Genomic DNA, 22,815 nt, shown 5'->3' with positions numbered 1-22,815 from the left:
TTATTTATAAGATTATAAAATTTATATTTTAAATTTTTCTTTCATTTAAATATTATAAATGATTTGGTAATATAAAAATATATTTTGACAAATAATTGTTTATTGGATCACCACATAGCAATTTCCTATGATTTGTTTGGATTTTGGAGCATTAATTATTTGTCTTTGTTTTCCCCAATGTGAACTAATTATCCACTTCTTGTTGTCTTCCATTTTTTAAAAGTATTTTTCTTTTTTTCGTGGTGGGGTTTGTTGAATAATATAAAAAGGGGTAGGAAACTAAATCATGGATCCATAGTGCTACTCTTTTTTTGTTATTTTTTTTTATTTCTTAAAAATTTATAAGTTATTGCAAAATATATATTTTCTTTTTAAAAAATTAAAAAAATATATTATCTCTTCTATTTCATATATTATCTTTCTTTACCAAAAAAATATTTAAAAAATAAGAAGATGAAATGAATTCAATAGAGAAATCAATAGGTAACAAGTTGAGCATAATAATAATAATAATAATAATAGCAATAATAATGTAAATTTATAAATAAAATATTAAATAAATAATATAGAACGAATAAAAACATTACCCTACTATGGATGCTCTGACACCCAATGAGGTTGTCGAAATAAAATTATTTCAATTGATCCTCAACTTAGAATAAAGAATAATATTTATATTTTAATTAAATTAAAAAATACATATTTCAATATCATCATAAAAATATAAATAACTAAGTCAATATTTTTTATCCTTAATTAAAAAAATCGATTTTAAATTTTAAATGTGAATTACTTTTATCAAAAAAATCTTAAATATACAAGTCGACTTTAATTTTTTCGACTTCAAACTATATAATGCTAAATATTAATTTTCGAGCGAAATTCAGATTAATCAAACTCAAAGAAAAAGAAAAATGTTTTAATATTAGCCACTCTATCGTCTTCTTCCCCAAAACCCAAAATCACAGAAACTATACAGAAGACCAAAAAAAAAATTCAATTCGATCGGACGAATACGGCAATTTCGAGCGGACACGTCAGCAGACGTGGGTCCTGCTGCCACCCTGACATACCAGGAAGTGTAATGGTGAAGTGTGAACGGGAAACATCATTGTTGTAAAGTATTTTGTGGACTTTAGCAGGAAAATGAAGCTTCCTATTATAATTGTAAGTTCATACTTCACTCATCCGCAACAATATTTTTGTTTTGTTACTTTTATATATGAGTAGTTGATTCTATAAGAATTGCTATTTTTAGCACAATTTCAATTTGTAGTTCAATTGGTAGAGCAGCGGTAATTTCTTAACTTAGGGTTTTTTTTTCGTGTTTTAAGGGGAATTTAGAATTTTGAGATAATGGGTTGCAATCTTTATGTTTTTACAATTGAACCCAATTATGGTTTTCAAAATATAGTGTTTTTTTTTCATCTGCTGGGGTGGAGCTAGGTGGGGCTGAGGGTTGGAAACTTGCATTTTTATATATGATTAATAGTATTTATTATGTATATGTAGTAGATATTAAACCCCTTTTGTTTTTTTCGTGTGTTTAGTTGGAGTTGGCTTACAGTTAAGTGTAAAGTTATGCTTATTTTTGTTGAGGTTAGTGGAATTCCCAGTTGTTGAGCTGATATATATATTGTTAGATGCAATTAGTATTTAAAGTTTGAATCTTTTAAAGTTTTGGTTGTAATTCATTTTGTTATATGAGGGTGTATTGTATTGCTTAAGCTGCAAGCTAGTGTGGTGTTGATAACTTGATGGGATTATCTGTTTCTTTTTTCTCCTTTTATCTCCCAATTTATTTATATATCATGATTGAGACTAGCTGATTCAACTATAATTGTTTAGCGCAATTTGATGCATCACTTACTCAGATTCTTTTCCCTATTCGGTTTAAACTTTTAGTTAATGTGTAGCTTAGGGCTTATGTGTCTGGTTTTTTATCTTCCTAACTACTTATTCACTGCTAACAGGTTGATTGGTTGGGGTTAAGTTAAAGCTAGTAACTGCTTAGTATGGAAATTTTCTTATGTTTGTTGACATCTAGAGGATTTCCCTATTCGTTGAGGTGATATAGATCTTTAGTAGCTGCAATTAGTGTTCAAAGTTTCGATCTTTACAATTTTGGCTGTAATTCATTTTGGTATAGGAGGATGTGTTGCACTGATTAAGCTGGAAAGTTGCGTTGCATTAATAACTTGATCGGAGTACCTGTTTGTCTGAAAGGTGAGGTAGGGAGATCCATAGGGATGATTTGGTTGGTTCTGTTGTTGTTATTATCACAAGGGAATGGGAAAGGAGGAGTGGAAGCTTCTGAATACTTAATTGGGCTTGGAAGCTATGATATAACTGGGCCGGCTGCTGATGTCAACATGATGGGATATGCTAACATGGAGCAGATTGTGTCGGGTGTTCACTTCAGGTTGCGAGCTCGTACCTTCATTGTAGCTGAACCTCAAGGGAAGCGTGTTGTTTTCGTGAACCTTGATGCTTGCATGGCCTCACAGATTGTAACCATCAAAGTTCTTGAGAGATTGAAGGCTAGGTGCTCATACCTTCCTTAGTATGGTTAATTTATTTCCAACTGAATTTGTGAAGTATGACAAAATGCAAAAAGAACCTGTTATATTAACTGGATTTAGGTTCAATTTTGATGGTGTACTAAACCCAATTCCTATTTTGATTTCAAATTTTGTTTTAATTGCTTCTTTTCCAGGTATGGGAATCTTTACACCGAAAAAAATGTTGCTATTAGTGGCATTCACACCCATGCTGGCCCTGGTGGTTATCTACAATACGTAGTATATATCGTAACATCTCTTGGTTTTGTCCGTCAATCATTTGATGCTGTAGTTAATGGGATTGAGCAAAGTATTATACAAGCTCATGAAAACCTCCGACCTGGATCAATATTTGTCAATAAAGGTAGGTTGTTGATTTCTTCTGTATCTTTTGCTTGACAATGAGACATAGGATTGCAGCTTTTAGTTTTCTTCTATGTCCATCTGTCTTAGGTCTTAACAATTGCTCATCATGTGTCATTTTAATATTTGTTATGATGATTGGTGCCTGTCCTCTTAGAGCCTGTTTGGCTCAGCTTAAAAGCTGGTCAAACTGACTTAAAAGCTGTTTTTTGACTTATTTAACTGTTTGGCAATACTCAAAATAGCTTATTTTAAGTTAAAAAAAAAACTTATTTTAAGCCAAAAGTTAAAAGCTGGGGTAGGGGTGCTTTTTTTTTTTTAGCTTATAAGCTGTTTTAAGTTGACCAAATTTTTATGTTTTTTCCCTTAATATTTTTATACAATCTTCAAATTACCTATATAACCCTAACATCTCTTTCTTCTATTTTTCCCTTTTCACGTTTGGCATAACAACTTCAGCACTTTTATCCAAACGCATAACTGCTTATTTTAAAAATAAGTTTCAGCACTTTCAAAAGTACTTTTTTAAAGCTGCTTTTATTAAGCCCATCCAAACGGGCCCTTAGTTGCTTACTGTCTTCTGGTTGTGGTCTTATGAAACAGAGTGGCTAAGAAAAATATATTGGGTGAACTTATTTGTTACCTGCTAATCTTTAGACTTTTGCTTTGATCTTATTTGTCTGGACTTTGGGGTTTATTTATTTATCTATGATTGTTTGTTACTAGTATTACTTAATCAACTATTTTGAGTGGATGGGTTGGGTGCATTCGAGTAAATTGCTCAAGTACTGGCGTCTTTGCTTTTGCTTGTGTTCTTTTCAAGTTTCACTGCTGTAAAAACGGAAAAGAACTATATATTCCACAGCAGAAACTTTGACAGATCTTGGATAATTAACAAGTTAATCTCAGCATTAGACTAATTGAATTTTGGCTGTCATCAACAGGGGAGCTACTGGATGCTGGTGTGAATCGTAGCCCTAGTGCTTATTTGAATAATCCTGCTGGAGAACGTGGTAAATATAAGTACAATGTTGACAAAGAAATGACCCTTCTAAAGTTTAGTGATGATGAATGGGGACCAGTAGGCAGCTTTAATTGGTTTGCAACTCATGGAACTTCTATGAGTCGAACTAACTCTTTGATTAGTGGGGACAACAAAGGAGCTGCTGCACGGTTTATGGAAGACTGGTATGATCAGAGAAATACTGAACCGTCAAAGTTTAATGTATCTAAAGCAAGTGAACTTCCCCGAAGAGTCTCAAACATCATACCATCTGTTCGTGGGAAGCGTAAGTGATTTTATCCTTTTCCATGTGATAAATTATCTTAGTAGAGCCAAAAGGATGATTTGTTACTAACTGTAGATTGTATCCCTCAGACAATTTTGCACCTTCTTGCTATTCTAGTCTCATTAGTGAAGTAATTAAACTCATTGTAAGCCGATTTAACTAATTTTACTGTAATTATCTACTTTTCTAGACTCCCAACCCCCACAGAGGTTCGGAGGAACAATTGTGGTGGTTTGAGAGATAGAAAGAGAGAGATGGGGTACGTTTAGGTGATTGGGAGGGAATGTGTGGTTGGGGGAAGAGGTTGTAGCAGAAGGTCGGTGCCAAAACCTAGTAGGGTTAGTGAATCTAATGGATTTTGTTGGAAAAAAAAACTAGAATGAACATAAAGTCTTGTAAACATGTCGGTAGATTAATATAGGGACTAAATGTAGATATCGTCTGACTCACATCTACGAGAAATGGAAGGTTTTTTCCCCATTGTGTATGACTCTGATCAAGTAAATGCATCTGACTGTAAAAGTAAACATCATATACTATAATTACACTTTCCAAGATTGACTTTTTACCTATACATTGGAGTTAACACTCTGGTTGTTTGGATTGGAAGGCGAAAAGGTGAAACACAACGGGAAGGTTGTTTAGCTATTTCGTACCAAAAAGTTGGGAAATACTTCTGTGGTCTCAGCTTTCCCAAACAGTTATGTATTGAGTATGACTCCAAGGTGGTGTTTGTTCCCTGGACCTGGTCTGTGGACAAGGGCTAGTCTTTCTCATCTTGAGCTTCATGTAGTTGGTTAGCGGACCCAGGCAGTCTTTTCATAAAACACTAGATGCACATAAGGTACTGATTCAGTGGAAGCATAGACTGCATTCTTCATCAATTATGAGTAAAGTATGGTAACATGTTCCAATTTCTAATCCATAGAATTCTTCTCTGGACCTTTCACTTTCTGTTTGGGATGAATAGAATGATGTAAATAAGAGATAGCTCAGAGGGCAGTAGGACTAGACTGCTGTTGAAAGTTGAGAATATTAATTGTTTCAATACCAAGGACACTCATTAATCAGATTGTAATTAAATGCAGATCATGAGCTACTAGAAATTGCTGCTTCTTTCCAGTCTTCTCCAGGTAAGCCAGTCACAAGGTTAATGAGCGTGGCCAGACGTGTCAGAAGTGCCTTAAGGTTGGCTGATCGGCCAAAATTTGTTTCTGCTTTTTGTCAATCCAACTGTGGTGATGTAAGTCCCAATGTGCTCGGTACATTCTGCATAGACACAGGGCTTCCTTGTGATTTCAATCATAGTACGTGCGGTGGAAAGAACGAGTTATGTTATGGTCGAGGACCAGGGTATGCATTATACTCTATTACTTTGATTTCGGATAATTTCAATCTTTGATAAGTACTATTTGGATGGTTTGATCATAATGTCATCCTTCACTTGATGGTAGATATCCCGATGAATTTGAGAGTACGCGCATCATTGGAGAGAGACAATTTAAAAAAGCTGTTGAACTTTTCGATACAGCAACAGAGCAAGTAAAGGGCAAGATTGATTTTCGCCACACCTATGTAGACTTCTCCAATCTTGAGGTAACAGTTACAAAAGAGGGTGGTAGTACTGAAACGGTTAAAACCTGTCCTGCTGCTATGGGATTTGCATTTGCTGCCGGTACAACTGATGGACCCGGAGCATTTGATTTTAAGCAGGGCGATGACCAGGTAGTTAAAAAGATTTTTCTAGTCTATTTTACCATTATCAATCAGAGTGAATGAAGTGCTCTATGTTTGCTCATTTTACTGGAAAAATCTTCAGGGAAATGCATTTTGGAGGTTGGTGCGAAACTTGCTTAAAACACCAAGTGCTGAACAAAACAAGTGTCAACATCCCAAGCCCATTTTGCTTGATACTGGTGAAATGAAGGTGCCATATGATTGGGCAGTAAGTAGCTTCTTGCTCTGTCACTTGTTAAATATTTCCGCACGCAGAGGATCTCTGGCAACAAACAGTTATATGTTCTTCTTCCTCAAATTCCTATTGGTAGAATACTTAAATCTTTTTTTCAGGAAGAGTGTCCCGATTGAAGAAAATGTAATTCGGAATCTCAAATGTGTTTAATTACTTTGGCACAAAAGAACACATAGTTCTTAATCTATTATTCTCATTTTGAAATTTGAGGGCAAAAGTACATATTTGATTATCATTCTACCACTAGCAGTTGACAAATAAAGCCTGTACAACTTGAAATCCATAGATTTTGTTATCAAGCTTTACAATTTTCATCTCACTTTAACCATAAGTACGGGCAGATATAGATGAGAGGGAGAAATAATGGTACTCTCTGTATGTCCTGCTAATGATGAGAAGGGTTAAACTCTGTATGGTTTCTAACTGAAGAAAATAAATATTTGGACTTTGATAAAAGAGTGATTGGAAGTCTTCATCCTGCTCAACAATATGCCAATTAATGAATTGCTACCATAGAGAAGCATATGATCCATTTTCTGGCTTACTTGCCATACTTGTTTTTGTTTTTTTCGGCTTCAATACATAAAATTTTAAAATCCTAATCCAAATGCATTAACCTCCTTCCACAATACTAGAAACCCTCTACATGATGTCCTGTTTATAATGTTCAATGATTGAATCTTTTGTTTTCCATTTTTGCAGCCTTCAATACTTCCTCTGCAGATTGTAAGAATAGGGCAGCTGGTCATTCTCAGCGTACCTGGAGGTATCAATCAAGACTTGTGATCTCTTTTATTTCTGGTGATTTCTTATGCATTGGCAGATTCTGAGATGTCTTCTTCTCATATCTCATATAAATTTTCCTTTTATGTTCAAAACAGAATTCACTACAATGGCAGGTAGACGCCTACGAGATGCTGTGAAGACGGTGCTCACGAGTGGGGGTACCAAGGAGTTTGGTAGCAATATTCATGTTGTGCTAGCTGGATTGACTAATACATATTCACAATACATAACCACCTTTGAGGAGTACGAGATACAGAGATATGAGGTCAGTTAAGTAGAAATTATAGTGCATTGGTTATAATATAAATGTTCAGAGAAGTCCTGTATATAATCATTGCACATTAGTATGTACCTAAGCAGGTAAAACCCTCTTTTACGTTCGATTTTCAGAGTCAAGAAAAAGAAATAAAGAGACTTGGTACCCCATAGGAAAAGATTTTAAATACAGTCGTTCTATTACAACCTTGATATGTTCTCCCAAAAGATGTGCATATTTAAGACCAAATATTACAGGAGCTTCAGAATTTTTTCGGAAGATGTGGTTGACATTTGATTGTTTGAAAATAGTGCATGCCACTAAAGACTGTCTCTAATGGTATCTTTTGCGATGAGTTTAAGTTCAAGGCAGTAGGTAAAGTCTATGATTCTCATCTCGAACAATGAGCTAAATTATATAGTACACTCCTTTAACTTCACCTTAATGTTTCGCAAATTAAAATCTAGTTTCACCTTTTTAGTTGCAATCACTCTCTGCTGCTATCTTATTTTTCCTGTCTTATGAGGAATACGTCAAATCCAAAATTTGTTTTTTTTAGTATGCTTTTCTCTTCTGAAATTAGGACTTTTGTCATGTTATGTCAATTAGTTGTCTCTTAGAACTAGCACATTTCGAATGTGCAAAGTTGCTCTATGTTGTTCTTGAATAACTTTACGTGTTCTTTCTTAGGGTGCCTCTACTCTGTATGGTCCACATACACTTAGCGCTTACATCCAACAGTTCAAGACGCTAGCGTCTTCTCTTATCACAGGAAAGACCTTGCAAGCAGGTCCTCAACCCCCTGATTTGCTAGAAAAACAGATAAGTTTGTTGACACCGGTTGTAATGGATGCCACACCACTTGGTTCCAAATTTGGTGACTTAATCACCGATGTTCCTCAAAGTTCGACTTTCAAGAGGGGTGACCTTGTCTCGGTTGTTTTCTGGTCAGCATGCCCCAGAAATGACCTCATGACTGAAGGTACATTTGCTCTCGTCGAGATTCTTCAAGGAAAGGACACTTGGGTTCCTGCTTATGATGACGATGACTTCTGCCTTCGGTTTATATGGTCAAGACCTGCTAAACTCAGCACTCGGAGTGAGGCAACGATCGAGTGGAGGATACCAGAGTCAGCTGCTTCAGGTGTATATAGAATCAGACATTTTGGTGCTGCAAAGGCTCTTTTGGGTTCAGTTAAGCATTTTGAAGGTTCATCTAGTGCTTTTGTTGTTGCCTGAAAAGAACCTTGATGAGTTCTATACTCATCCCAGATTATGTTGTTTTCTAAATCGTCTCGATAAATGTAGGGTAAGACTACGTGCAATAACTTTATGGTTCGATCCTTCCCCGAACCCATGCATAGCAGAGCTTAGTACATTGGGCTGTCCTACGTATATACCTAAATTGATGAAGTGCAAGGTCTTGTTTATATGTGTGTTATTTATAAAAATGTTATTTCCGCTATCTCATTATTATTGATACTTCTTTTAAAAATATTATAAGCTCATTCTTCATATTGCTGGTGCGTGACATGATAAAATGATGAAAAATGATATCGTCAAACCAAAAATCATATTCATCAAAACACTACGATACATTATAAAATAAATTCAAACAAAGTTTGGTTCTTTATATGTACTTAAGTGCTTCATCTTCAACAAAACCAAAGTGAGTTTAGACTTTAGAGACGGATTTAAAATTTTATATTTACGAGTACTTACGATAATACTTAATTAATTGATATTAATAATTAGATTTATAATAAAGTATTCCAGTACATATAGAGGGTATAATAATATTAAAAGAAAATAATAAATGGGAGAGCTATCGTGGTATACCATGAGTATGTTTTGCCAGCCATGATCATTTTTGGGACAAATAAAATATATCTTTAATTTCAATTAGTATATCTTTTGTTTTTTTGATTCGTTTTAAAAAGAATGTCTATCTTTTAGTAATTTTTAGTTTCAATTGATATATCTAAAATTATAAAATCATAAAATATTTTTAATTTAATATCATAAAATTTAAGTGTTCTTTTATCTTTTAAAATTTCGTATCAAATCAAAATAGCTTAATCAAATAAAATCGAAAGAGTATCTCTATAACTAAAAATAAAAAATATTCAAATTATTTTATTATATCATTGGATAATGATAGCAAATTTATTTAAGTCCTTTTAGTTCTTAAAAGTGGCAGGCACGCACACACGGACAAAGACAATGAGTACGACCTAAAACAAAAATAAAATAAAATATAAAACCATCTTTTGGTGTAATAGTTCATAAATTACACAGTAAAGATAAATCGTAGTAAATAAATTTTTTATGATTACTTCTAATTAAAAAGATATGAAGAAAATAACGAATCTGAAACTCATCATTTAAATTTTTTTAGTATGATCTCTGCGTCGTATAAAGGAAGTTCAAACTTGAAATCTTCTAATTGTGAATTTAAATGTTAGCTTTTTTCAATAAGTTCGCCCGAAATAACATATAAAGTATTGCGAACTTGAGATTTCAATTTGAAAAATTCTTTTTAAAAATAAAACTGCTTCAATATAATAATATGCAAAGAACACCAAAAGACAATTTTTACTAATCAAACTTCATGCAACAGACTCGACTAAAAAAACATGAATGAAGTTTCAAACTTAGACTCGTCATTTGAGAGATCTAGTGCGCGATGATCTTAATCAAGCAATTATAAAATAAAAATTCAAATCCGAAACTTTTCATTTGTGATTTGTAATGCCACCTATGTAATGATAAACTTAGACATCTCGATTTGACAACCAAATCGGCCATCCTTATCTTTAATATTTTATCAATCTTAATATTAATATTTATAAAATATTTTAAAAATAGTAACAAAAAAAAAATATTTGCTAAAAACGCGTATTATACGAGTCAGAAAAATTTGGTGGGCTGTGAGAAATAACTGAAAAACTGAACAAAAAAACAAAAAAAAAAAAGTTTTTTTTTTGTTAGAGAGAGAAAAGAAGAGAGAGAGAGCTTTTTCCTTTTTTTCTCATTTTTTCCCCCTTCACCTCAACCCTCTTTCTCAGGGATGGTCGAAGAGAGGTTCCTCTTCTGAGATCATCCTGAATACAGCAGTCAACAAAAAATATTCAAAAAGAAAAAAAAGAATTTTTTTTTTGGGATTTTAATTCTACATTTCATAAAAAAATCCCACATTTTTCATTGGGTTAAATTTCTTGAATTTTTTTATCAAGAATTTGATTTCTGTTTGCTTTTTCTGGTAAATCTTTTATCTTTAGCCCCAACTTTTCGAATTTCTGTTTGATTTTTCTTGAGAATATGGTTATCTTAGGATGTTTTTTTGCTTTTTCCTAAAAAAAGATTCGATTTTTATTAATTCTTGTTGTTTGTATTTTCAGCTAAAAATTGAATCTTGGAAATTTTGAAGACTTGGGGTTTCTGCAATGATGGAGAAAACAGAGGTAATATTGCCTATATTATAGAAATGTTGAGAAAATGAGAGACCGGAGCCAGGTAGGGTCGAGGGGTTCAAAATTATGTTGTTTATATATAGTTAAAATTATTTATATATATATATATATATATGTAATACATGTTGAACCCCTTTGCCTTGTAGAGGTGTTTACTTCTTTATATTTTTTGAATGTTGTTAGTGAAAATCCTGGCTCTGTAGTTGACCCCATTGTAGCTAATATACATAGATTTTGTTTGTAATCTTTTTTATTTTTTTGTGTCTAGTGTAGAGTTATGCAGATAAGCAAGTGTGTTTTCGTGTGTCCGAGTGATTTTTGTTGCTCAGAGGAGAGTCATTTCATATCAAAAAGCTGGCGATTTTGTGTGAGAATTTGTTCAGAATCCTGGCTGTTGGCAAGAAATGAGGCGTAGATGGAACATTTATGGAATCAAGTTATTGTTTCTCACCATTTTGATTCTTCTTTTGGAGGTTCATGAATGTTGCACTCTGAATTCTGAAGGTAGTTACTATTCTCTAGTTTCTTTCTTTTTTACTTTTGGAGGACCATAATGTTCGCAATTCGGGCCAGCTTGCATTAATTCGACTGCTCCACTGTATATCATCTATCTCCAACCAACATAGGCATAAGTTACTATGCCCATCAAGGCTGAGGCATATGAGATGTGTTTGGCGAACAAAGTCCTACATTGGTAGCTAAAAAGATTGGAAATCTACAATTCTACATAAGGTGTAGGATCTCTTAACATGGTGTGAGGCCTTTTAAGGAAAACCGTGAGGGCGTGCCCCAAAGCGGACAACATCGCACCATGTTAAGAGTATTTTTGGGTTGACGTAGCCCAACATAATGAAAAATTACTTACTTCCTCGGTCCCATTTTATGTGGTCATGTTTCAAAATTTAAGAAAGAAAGAGATTTGTAGCTTGTAGTCTAAAACAAGTTACAGACATTTGAGTATGGGTGTAATTCGAATATTAAGATTAAATTGTTTCTAAAGTCTAAACATGATGCAATCTTTTTGTGACAAACTAAAAAGGAAACTGTGCTGCAAAAATTGAGACAGCGAAAGTCGAGTTTTTGGTCTTTGCTGGGATATGAACCTTGATCTTTCATGATTTTTTTACTCACTTAGGGCTGTGTCTTCTGTTTCTCTAGGCTGTGGGCTATGCTCTAGTTTCTTCAGTCTATTCATGTTATTGGCTTATTCTTTGTTTCGCTGATTACTTGTTGATTTGAGAAACAGGATTGTCGTTGTTTGAATTCAAATTGAATGTATATTCTGATCCAAATGGAGTTCTTGAAAACTGGAATGCTGATCACTGTGACCCGTGCATGTGGTCTGGTGTCGAGTGCCTGGATAGTAAAGTGCACATGTTGTAAGTCTCTTGTTATGGATACTCAAGTTTTCTACTTAAGATTGTTTTGTCAATAAACTTTCTCTATTGGTTAGTGTTTAGTGATTTGATTCTGGAACCAGTCTATTGAACTAATAATGATAAACCAAATGCAATAGGGTGAAATTGTTTGTTTCGACTCTTGTGATTTTTCTTATGCCGTTAAATTAGTTGACTTATCTTTTTTTCTTCATTCTGTTCAGAAATCTCCATGGATGTTCTTTGGAAGGAACACTGGCATCCGAGCTTGGAAATCTTACTCACTTGAGATCACTGTAAGCTTTAGTTATACTAATATGTTTTTTCTTTAGGCTCTTGCTCATTAAGTATTAAATGGTAATTTTTATCTTAACCATCGTCCATACAAGGTTGTCATAATCTTTAAATAGTCTTCTATCTTCTTATGTAAATTAGGAAGAACGTAAGGGTTCGTTTGGTGTATGATGGACAAGCGTTGAGAGTCTTGGGATAAAAAATTAGTAAGGGCTTATCGCTGGTCTTGTTATTGATCCTGGGATAAGTTATATCAGGATTAGTAATTAGTATCAGTATAAGTTATTACCATCAGAGGGTGGAATAATAATACATGATAAGTTATCCTAGGATAAATAATTAAATGACAAAAATTACCCATGAAGTTCCTCAAAATCTTTTTCTACTAAATAAAGTGGATGGTGTTTTTGTAAATGAACTTCTATGAAATTTATGCATTACATATTATTTTTAATACAACAAACCAAACAATCACTAAGCAATGATACATTACCAACATAACTAATCCCAACATAACTTGTCTTCAAACTAAACAATCCCTAAGAGTTATGTTGGTCAAGTAAATTGGGAAGTACACTAAGGTGAATAAGCTTTGAATATCTACTAATCAACTTTCATCATCTTGTATTCCGCATTTACATTGTTCTCCGCATAAGTTGTGTTTGAATCTTAACAGTATTTCTTCTTGCTGTCTGATTGCTTTCACAGTGTGCTCTCAGGGAATCATTTTTTCGGTGCTATTCCTAAAGAATTCGGAAGACTTGGTATGCTGGAAGTGCTTGACTTGAGGGATAATAATCTGAGTGGAACAATTCCAGCAGAAATAGGAGACCTGCAATCACTAAGAATCTTGTGAGTTAATGATTTGTTGTGTGCATGATAAATGGTTTGTTGTGTGCAGATGGATAGATACATATGCATACACATTCATTATGCAAAGTGATTTCAAAATGCTCATCAATCGTGTTTACTTCGTTTTTCCAGGTTGATTCATAACAATAACTTTGAGGAGAGTGTTCCTTTGGAAATTGGGAAGCTTCATGTAGTCACAGAATTACAATTCGACGAAAATCTCACTTCTGCTTTTGCTTCTGGAACTCTCTGTATAAGAAAATTTCGTCATTGGTAGGATTCTTTTATTTGTTTTAGTACCCTATCTTCATATTTTTAGCTGGTTATTTGCATATCAGATGTTGGATAGTTTATCTTTGTGGCAACACACTATCTAATTGATCTAGTTCATTTCTCAATTCGTATCGTGCATGTCTTTCTCTGATACTTAGATGCCTTTTTTCTGACAGCATCTGGCAAGGCAGCATGAAACCATTCAAGACGATAACTTCCTTGATTGAACCAATAAAATGTACACTTATGCATTACCTCAGTTTCTTCCAACTGTAAGTAATTAAATAGTTTTTCGCATCATGAGTCATTTAATTAAGTTTTATCATTGAGAAACATTTTTCTATTTCTTTAGGCCATCTCTTGGAACGGGCTTTATGGTTGACCAAAAAGACTGCTCTGACAGCCTTCCAAGTGAGTAAACATGTCATATTTTTTAAAAATAACTCCGAAGAACTGTTTACAAATAATAATTCTTCATTGTCTAGCAGGGTTATCCAGGCCTCACATTATCCAAACTATACAACACCAAGAGGAGATTGCACGCCGTAAGTTGGCTGAACAATCCAGTAACCTTGCTGCTGCTCCAGCTAATATCAAAGGACCATTGGGTCCTGTCATTCAAATGCCAAGGAGCAGTGGGTCGTTTCGTGCGGTGCCAAATTCCGATGGAAAACATCCTACAAATTTACCATCACCACCTCCACCGCATGAGTCTCAAGACAAACTACATCCTGCGGGACAGTCTGCAAGTGCTGTAAAACAGTCGCCTGCTGCGAAAAATCCAACTAATAGCCAAGGCCCCCCTGCTGGAAAATCGGAAAGTACTTGGAAGTATGTAGTTGGGATTTGCATTGGAGTAGTTTTGCTCATTCTTGTTGCTTCTGTGTTCTTAATCTGCCGAATCAGAGCAGCTAGAACAATTGTCCCTTGGAAGACTGGATTGAGTGGACAGCTGCAAAAAGCATTTGTTACAGGTACTTTCATCATATTGTGCCGAAAAGTGATTACTGCTAATATTCTGCTCCCCACCCTGATACTTGTTGCATTGCTAACAATATTCTTAGCATAGCGTTACCTTATCAAAAATTATATTCTTAGCTTGGTGTTGTTATAACAATTTAACTGGAGTAAAGGGAGGTACTGATATTCTTCTTATGAGGAATTAGAGGACTAATGTTCTCAGCGTAGCATTGTTATAATACCCTTTTTCACTATATGTTTGCTAGGACGAGAAGGTACAAATGGAACTATTTCCTTCTTTCTCGTGAGAAGTGAAATAGCTGAGATGTAAATACTAACGGTTGAAGGCTGGAATCCTCCCCTTATACTTCTTCTGAAATGTCGCTGATCTTTCCTCATACATTTTACTTTCTCGAACTTATATTCCTCCCACAAATTTGCTTTTCAACGGCAACCATAGGAACATGCAATCCTTTATTTCTTAATCTGTGATATTTTTTTGTCCGTCGTAATTCATTTGCCTGTGAAAATATTGTTGTAGGAGTTCCAAAACTGAACAGGTCCGAGCTTGAAACAGCATGCGAGGATTTTAGCAACATTATTACCAGCGGCAATTCATATATAGTATACAAGGGCACACTGTCTAGTGGAGTGGAGATTGCCGTTATCTCAACTACTATAAGTTCTCTGCAAGATTGGTCCGTGCACTCGGAAACAGCCTTCCGGAAGAAGGTTAATCATTTCTTTGCTTACACAAATTAACCACCTCCGAAATCCTTTTCCATCTTACACTTTACCTTTTTGATTATAAAACTCATGTATGTTTCTTCTTTTTCACCTTGAATAGATCGACACATTTTCACGAGTGAACCACAAGAATTTTGTTAATCTTATTGGATACTGCGAGGAGGATGAACCTTTCACTCGGATGATGGTCTTTGAGTATGCTCCTAATGGAACTCTTTTCGAGCATCTTCATGGTAATTAAAACTTTCTAGCAATGCTATGTATGTTTCATTTCAATCAATCATGATGGTGTTTTATGATTTATTACTGAATAACACGAACTACAACTTTTTCAATGATCTAGTTGAAGAAGCTGATCATCTGGACTGGCCTGCGAGGATGAGAACCGTTATGGGTACAATGTATTGTCTTCAATACATGCATGAATTAAACCCCCCAGTGCCACATTGCAACTTGAATTCTAAATCCATATATTTGACCGATGATTATGCTGCTAAGGTCTGTTTCACATAGTTATGTATCCCAAAATGTGTCAACAAGAAACTTTAACTGACGACTAAGTACTTTTTTTGCAACAGATCACAGAGATTGATTTCTGGTCAGAACTAACAGCCAAGTCGAAGTCCTCTAGCGATGATTTAGAGAATTCTGTGCTGCCACCGCTTGCTGATCCTGAGACTAATGTCTATAGCCTTGGGGTTCTTTTAATAGAAATAATTTCTGGCAAATCACCTTATTCAGAAGAAAAAGAGTCTCTTCTAAACTGGGTAAATATCCTTTATCCTTATTTTCTTATGAATTGAATTTAATGTTTTGATCCCTAGGCTGCAATTTTCATGTCTGGCTAGAAAATTTTCAAGGGGTTCATCTGAACCCATTGTTGTCGTCTTGAATCTCGATCCATAAGTACTATCCAACACTTCATGCTTTTGTGTGTGTATTAATTACGCTTATTCTGAATCCATCAACCGGATATATTTTGCTTCCATCTTGAACCATAAGTACATATGCCAAAAACCTATATGTTGCTCGGACTCTTCAAAAATATTGTTATGTGCGTGTTGGATCCACCAAAAGTAGTGCATCTTTTTGGAGGATCTGGCACGTGTGTGTCAATATTTTTAGAGAATCTGAGCAACATAGCCGGAAACTGTATGCTTGTACCCACTGATGGGAAATTGCTTTCATCTTGAACCATAAGACACATTCCAAAAGCCTATGCTGCTCGGGACTCATCAAAAATGTTATTAGGTGCATGTTAGATCCTACAAAAGTAGTGCATATTTGGAGAATCTGACACGGGTGTGTCAAAACTTTTAGAGAGTCCGAGCAACATAGCAGGAAAGCTTATGCTTGTGTGCGTGTATTAGTTAGGCTCATTCTGTACCCACTGACAGAAAATTGCTTTCTTTTCAAACCATAATGAAATATGCCAAAAAACCTATGTTGCATGAACTTCATCAAAAATGCTACCAAGTCTGTGGCGGATCCTCCAAAAGTAGTGCATTTTTTGAGGATTTGGCATGGGTGCATCTATATTTTAGAGAAACTGTTGAATAGCTGAAAACTTTATGCCTGTGTGCGTGTATTAATTAGGAGAAACTGCTTTCATCTCGAACCATAAGTACATATACCAGAAACCTATGTTGGTCAGACTCTTCAAATGTACCACGTGGTGCGTGTTGCATCCTCTAAAAATAGTGCATTTTTTGAGGATCAACGTGAGCGCGCCAACATTTTTGGATAGTCAGAGCAACATAGCCAACAACTTTATGCTTATGTGCGTGTACAAATTAGGCTCGTTCTGAACTCACTGACAATGAGTCCTGAATTCGCTTCTGGATAGAACTGATTCGTCAAACTTCCTCATACAATTTATAAACATAATAACCATGGTTATTTTCAGGCGGCACAATATTTACGTCACGACAAGCAGAATATCGCCTCTTTGGTGGATCCATCATTGAAGTCTTTCAAGAATAATGAGCTTATGGTTATTTGTGAAGTAATTGAACAATGCCTTCAAGAAGATCCAAGGAAGAGACCAACTATCAAAGAATCCATTGATAAATTAAGGGAAGCAATTGATGTATCGCCAAATGCTGCAGTTCCAAGGCTTTCTCCTCTGTGGTGGGCTGAACTCGAGTTGTTATCCAGCGAGGCAGCGTGATCCAGCTTATACTTTGTCCGTCTACTTTGTAAGTTTGAGTACGTACGTGTTGTTTTACTACGTATGAATACGAGAATACATCATTTCTCTTAAACCCCCTTGGGGTAGTTGTATCTAACTATCCTCTACATCTATTTATGATCTATATTGGTTTATTCTTTTATCATTTGTGTTGACAAGCATTGTGACTACTGAATATAGCTAACCTCAGCTTGTTTGGTATTCAGGCAGCTAACCTCAGCTTGTTTGGTATTCAGGCGTAATTGGCGTCGCACATTAGTTTATTCTTTTATTATTTGAGTGACATGATGAACAATGAGGATTCATATACTCGATCCGTTTTGTTCGGAATTGGGGCATAGTTGTTGTTGTATATTATTGGTTTATTCTTTTATTATTATTTTGTCTTAGCCAAGAATGGCATTTCTTCATTTTCATTTGTGGGATATATTGTGGTCTATGCCCTTTTATGATCAAGAATGTGTGTGTTTTCTCTCATCTTTGTGTATTTCTTCTCCATTTTTTTTGTACTCTTATATATATATATATCCATTATATATTTAAGTTATATTCATTAACAGTAGTATCGCTAGAAATTTCAAGAAAGGTATTCAAGTATTATCTAAGAAAAAAAAAGGTTGATAAATGGGTGCACTGAAAAATTCAAAATCGAACTACGTAATATTAATATTTTTTTCATGAATAAATGTTTCAGATTTTTTAAAAATCAAATTGCATGACATGTAGCTTTAATATTTGTGTGGGTGGATGAGGGGATCAACTTAAAAATGAAAGCATAAACATTAAATTAGCTTTCTTAAGTTTTTAAGCAATAGATTTATAAAGAATTTTACTAACTATTATATTAGACGATTAAAAATATAATAAAAGGATAAAAGCGAAAAATCAAAAATACATATATACATATTGTTGTTCATATATATATCAAGGTCTGAAAGAATTTTACATGTTAAATTAAATTAAAAATTTTATCAATTTGATCGACCAGACGTGTGTGTATATATATATATTATGCTTTTAACAATTTTGATAGAAGAGGATATTAAACTCATATTTTTGACTTTTTGTGCTTTTTTTTCTTTTCATAGAAGTTGGCAATTTGTATTTTTAAATCTTTTATCATAAGGAGAAACAAAATCCTAGTACGTCAACGTTTATGATATTTATCTAAAATTTGATTAAATCTATTTCTTTACGTGATGATTATACACTATTTTCCATTGTTTTGGACTCTTTCAATTTATTCTTATATGTTAAAGAAATTAATTAAAAATGATGCAAAAATTAATTAAAAAAAAAAAGAAGTTAAGGATATACATCATTATTTATGTTTTCACTCTTCACAAAACAAAAAACATTTCCACTTTAGTAGGGAGATGGACGTCATTGCCAACTTTTTAAAAGTTAAAAGTATATAAATATTAGTTAAAATAAATTTTTTTTATACATTATATTTTAACTTTCAAAAACAGTTCCTAAAATATCTGTATATTCTGAATATATTTGTGAGAAAATAAATTAAAGTATTACTAGGGTGGGGGATAATAAAACAAACAAGAAACTAAGAAAAGAAGAAAGACAAAATAAAAGATGATGAATCACATGCATTATTTATAGTTCCAATAATTGTCTTTATAATATTCCTTTTATAGTATTTTATTTCATTTCATTTAATATTAGACAAAAAAAAAAAAATTTAAAGGCCAAATACATCGAGATTATCTCGAAAGCTTGTTACGGCAAAAATTAATTTTTTTCAATTAATAAAATAAAATATTTTAGTGAAATTAAAAAAAATAAAATTGATAAATACTGTTGATATATTCTTTATTTTTATTTTTATCTTCGTAATTTTCATTCTCATGACTTCTATCTCTTTGCCTCTCATAGTACTTAACTAATCAAACTATTATACCAATAGTTTTAAGAAAATATATTTTTAATTTATGTATCAATGAAAAAAGAAAATTACTTATTTTTCTTTTAATTTGAATAGAAAATTTATCAATAGGTCTATGAATTTAAATCCATCAAAAAGTAAAAGGTGGTGTATAACATTGAAAATTAGTTAATTGTGATTTTTTCATTAAATTCATAACTTAGTTTTAATAACTAACTTTATGCTAATTTATTCAAATTTATGAGCAATAAAAAATATATTTGTATTTAGATAGTTTGTTTATGTCATATTTTTGAGATGTATTTATTTATCCCGATTTTACGTGAACACGAAATAGGCTACAGATGAGTACAAAACTACGTCACATTGCATTCCCTAAATCACGAAATGTCCAAAAAAAAAATACCTACTAACAAATTTACAAGATTTTTTTTATGTATCTCAAATTTTTTATTTATTCAATTCACACCATATATTAACCAAAAAATACATTTATTCATGATATGGCTTCTTAAAGAAACAAAAAAATAAAATAAATGGCAAATTCAAGCTCCAATAGAAAAAATGAAGAAAATTTATACAATTCATGGATGAACAATCAACAAGAAGAACTAAAAGAGCTTCAAAACGCCATCGTTCGTGCTCGAAAAAACGAGCTAAACGACGACGAATTGAATGAGTTACTAAGGAAAATGGTGAACAACTTCCAAGGGTACGCGAACAGCCGTAGTCGACTCGCGAGAGTCGACGTGTCGCCGTTCTTTGCCCCTACTTGGTGCACCCCATTGGAAAATTCGGTCTTGTGGATAGGAGGGTGTAGGCCATCTACGTTTATACGGTTGATTTACGCGTTATGTGGAATCGAAATCCAGTCTCATACCGCAAGATATTTACAGGTAGAATGTTAAATAAGCAGGTTGAATTAAATTTAAATGTATAAATTAATGATCTAAAATAATAGATCATAGTTCAATCCACCAACTTATACATATATTTTATTCTGTTGACTGTTATCTTATAATTTTTTTAATTATTTAATATTTTTTATTATGATTTTATATAAGGTGTCAAATAGGGAATGTCAAAAATCATTTTTTCTTCTCAAATACAGTCGAACTCGTCATACTAGGGTTGTTTATTGTGGTTTATATGAGTTGGTCGCAATTGACCTTATGCGATTTATATCTCCTACTATTTGTAGTTTATTATACATGAACATATTTATTTGGTGTGTGTGGACTTAAAGAATAGCGATGACTGGTTTTGCATTACAAAAAGAAGTCTTGTTTTTAATATTTTAAGGAAAAATGTACAAGTACACCCTAGGCTATGATTGAAATCCCAGAAAAATACCTTAATTAAACTCACGTCATATTAACTTCCTAAACTTATTTTTTTTTTATAATTTTATACATCTTTTTGGCTTACATGAAATCCAAATATCTCTCATGCGCCTCAACTGTATGGAGTCATGAAGTGTCTCACGTAAGACGAATGGTGAACAAAATTACAAAAAAAGTAAGTTCGAAAGATAATATGAGCTTAGTTTAGTTAAAATGTGTCTCTGAAATTTTGATTATAATCTAGATAGTATTCGTGTATTTTTCCATACCTTAATTAAGATTGTGAATGTGGGCTATATTAGAACTTTTAGAGAAGTTTGAGTTAAAATAGATTGAGTTTATAAATAAGACTATTGTTATCCCATCCAAATATGATTTTGAGTTAGACAGAAGCTATATTTTTATGAACTAATTTTATCGACGTACATACAGGGTATGAAAATTGGAGAATTTGGTCATCTTTCTGGTGAGCAAATTACCATGATTGATAAGTTACAAAGACAAATTATTTTAGAAGAGAGAAGATTTTCTTCAAGGTTAGCTAGCTTGCAAGAAGATGTTGTTGATCAACCGTTTGCTATGGCTGCCAGAATTTACGATACTGAACGAGGTACGTGACGTATTAATTTATTTATCGATGTTTAACTAAATATGAAGTTTAAAATTATCTGTTTTTTATTTCAACTTAACATTACTTGCCCTTTTTATCGTATTAATAAAATCTCTATCCATATATACATATACATTTATAAGAAGAATGTAGAGGGGTGTAGACAAATAAATAAATTCTATTTTTATTTTTTTAATGCGAAGTATTTTGAAAAAATTATATAATCATGATAAGTAAAGTAGACCAGATCAAGGAACACGCCATTTTTTTTAAAATAAATTTAAAAGAAAATATAACAAATAACGACAAAACGAATATTATAATCTTATTATTATAAACATATATACGATCACATCGTTACCTTTTTTTCCATCATTTTGTCTTTGCTTATTGAATAAGCATATTCTACTTTTTTATTTAAAAAAAAGTTAATTTTATCTGATATTTTACTTTTTCTTTCTTAGTCTTCAAATTGATGATGCATGATATAACGAAACAACAAAAAATAGTTCAATTTATCTAGAAGTTATATTTATCAAAATAATATAATAATATATTATGAAACAATATATAATAACGTAATTATGATCTAAACAAGTTATGATTATTTTAAAAATTAATATATTTTTATTTATTTGATTATGTTTTCGACAGGCGAAAATGAAATCGGGCCCTTAAATAAACATGGTGAGGACATGTCAAATTTACTAGAAGAAGTTGATGAGTTGAGGATGAAGACACTAAAGGAGATATTGGGCATATTGACACCAATTCAAGGTGTGGAATACTTAGCAGCAACAAAGAGAATAAGGCTATGTTTGCAACAATGGGGAGAAAAGAGGGAACAAGAACATAATAGTAATAATAATTAATAATTAGATAGAGATCAATATGCTATGGGATTATTAGTGTTGTTCTAATATATAATAGAGATAGTCACCAAAAATCACATATGATATTTTCGAGTTTTATATTTTTTTTTACTACATGAATTATCATGATTTAGGTATACAAGTACACCTAACTGAGCAGATGACGATAGTTCAAGTAGAAAATGAAAATATTTGATAATTATTTGAAACAATTTCAAGATAATTATAATATATTTAACATATAGTTTATGTAGTTAAAAAATCAACTAATTGTTTGAATGTAAAATTCAAAGAAGAGAAGATAATTTAAATGTGTGTATTTGACTTGAATACGTTATTATGCATGCCTGAATTTGTTTTATATATTCCAAATCGTTGGTTTATTTGTTCTCTTCTAATTATTATTCCATCCGCTTTATTTTATTTATATGTTTTAGTTTGAATATGATCTGATACGAAATTTTTTTAAAAAAAGTAAAAAAGGCTTTTGAATTAATTATGCAATTTGAATTGAAAAAAACTAAAGAGAGGTGGAGTTACTTGTTTTTGTTAGGCAGGGGCAAAACTAAAATTCTAATTATTTTAGGATTCAACAAAATATTTTGTTAGTTTAACTCAAAACGGTTAAAAATCTGCTTATGAGTTTGAGATTCATAAATTTTAAATTTTAAATTCACCTTTATCAAAAAGATAAAAT

At 32.8% G+C, this 22,815-nt stretch overlaps 3 protein-coding genes and 1 long non-coding RNA gene across 15 annotated transcripts; 3 read left to right on the top strand and 1 right to left on the bottom strand.

The window, feature by feature from the left end:
- Positions 1-661: 661 nt before the first annotated feature.
- LOC101251446 (neutral ceramidase 1) lies at positions 662-8,692 on the top strand. Of its 9 annotated transcripts, XM_069296106.1 has the most exons (12): positions 1,330-1,446; positions 1,551-1,599; positions 1,974-2,068; positions 2,150-2,545; positions 2,717-2,925; positions 3,869-4,213; positions 5,302-5,566; positions 5,668-5,938; positions 6,033-6,158; positions 6,888-6,951; positions 7,067-7,236; positions 7,918-8,692. In XM_069296106.1, the coding sequence occupies exons 4-12, from the start codon at positions 2,250-2,252 to the stop codon at positions 8,464-8,466; spliced, it is 2,295 nt and encodes a 764-aa protein (XP_069152207.1). In that variant the 5' UTR covers positions 1,330-1,446; positions 1,551-1,599; positions 1,974-2,068; positions 2,150-2,249; the 3' UTR covers positions 8,467-8,692. The 9 variants fall into 9 exon arrangements, with proteins under 9 accessions (XP_010317430.2, XP_069152204.1, XP_004234090.2 ...); XM_069296103.1 differs by lacking the exons at positions 1,330-1,446; positions 1,551-1,599 and adding an exon at positions 879-1,167; XM_069296105.1 differs by lacking the exons at positions 1,330-1,446; positions 1,551-1,599 and adding an exon at positions 1,164-1,295.
- A 1,455-nt stretch (positions 8,693-10,147) lies between these two features.
- LOC101251153 (protein MALE DISCOVERER 2-like) lies at positions 10,148-17,769 on the top strand. Of its 4 annotated transcripts, none has more exons than XM_069296101.1 (16): positions 10,148-10,489; positions 10,629-10,691; positions 10,974-11,204; positions 11,947-12,079; positions 12,301-12,372; positions 13,079-13,222; positions 13,355-13,495; positions 13,672-13,767; positions 13,848-13,906; positions 13,984-14,469; positions 14,997-15,187; positions 15,303-15,435; positions 15,546-15,700; positions 15,781-15,969; positions 17,109-17,400; positions 17,600-17,769. In XM_069296101.1, exons 3-15 carry the CDS (start codon positions 11,105-11,107, stop codon positions 17,370-17,372), a joined length of 2,163 nt encoding a protein of 720 aa, XP_069152202.1. In that variant the 5' UTR covers positions 10,148-10,489; positions 10,629-10,691; positions 10,974-11,104; the 3' UTR covers positions 17,373-17,400; positions 17,600-17,769. The 4 variants fall into 4 exon arrangements, with proteins under 4 accessions (XP_069152202.1, XP_004234089.2, XP_069152203.1 ...); XM_069296102.1 differs by having other exon boundaries at positions 10,150-10,489; positions 10,969-11,204; XM_004234041.5 differs by lacking the exon at positions 17,600-17,769 and having other exon boundaries at positions 17,109-17,535.
- Positions 17,411-17,744, bottom strand: LOC138347781 (uncharacterized). The gene is made up of 2 exons (XR_011220314.1): positions 17,609-17,744; positions 17,411-17,578 (listed from the first exon to the last, which is right to left on the bottom strand). It is a non-coding gene; the product is annotated as an uncharacterized lncRNA (long non-coding RNA).
- A 17-nt stretch (positions 17,770-17,786) lies between the features above and the next one.
- Positions 17,787-22,448, top strand: LOC101250865 (protein DOG1-like 3). Its single transcript, XM_004234040.5, has 3 exons — positions 17,787-20,189; positions 21,069-21,246; positions 21,901-22,448. The coding sequence occupies exons 1-3, from the start codon at positions 19,830-19,832 to the stop codon at positions 22,116-22,118; spliced, it is 756 nt and encodes a 251-aa protein (XP_004234088.2). The 5' UTR covers positions 17,787-19,829; the 3' UTR covers positions 22,119-22,448.
- The last annotated feature ends 367 nt before the right edge of the window (positions 22,449-22,815 follow it).

Source organism: Solanum lycopersicum, chromosome 3 (assembly GCF_036512215.1).
Source record: "Solanum lycopersicum chromosome 3, SLM_r2.1".
NCBI lineage: Eukaryota > Viridiplantae > Streptophyta > Magnoliopsida > Solanales > Solanaceae > Solanum > Solanum lycopersicum.
Note: the sequence above shows the minus strand (reverse complement) of the source record. Positions and strands in the feature narration are given on the sequence as shown.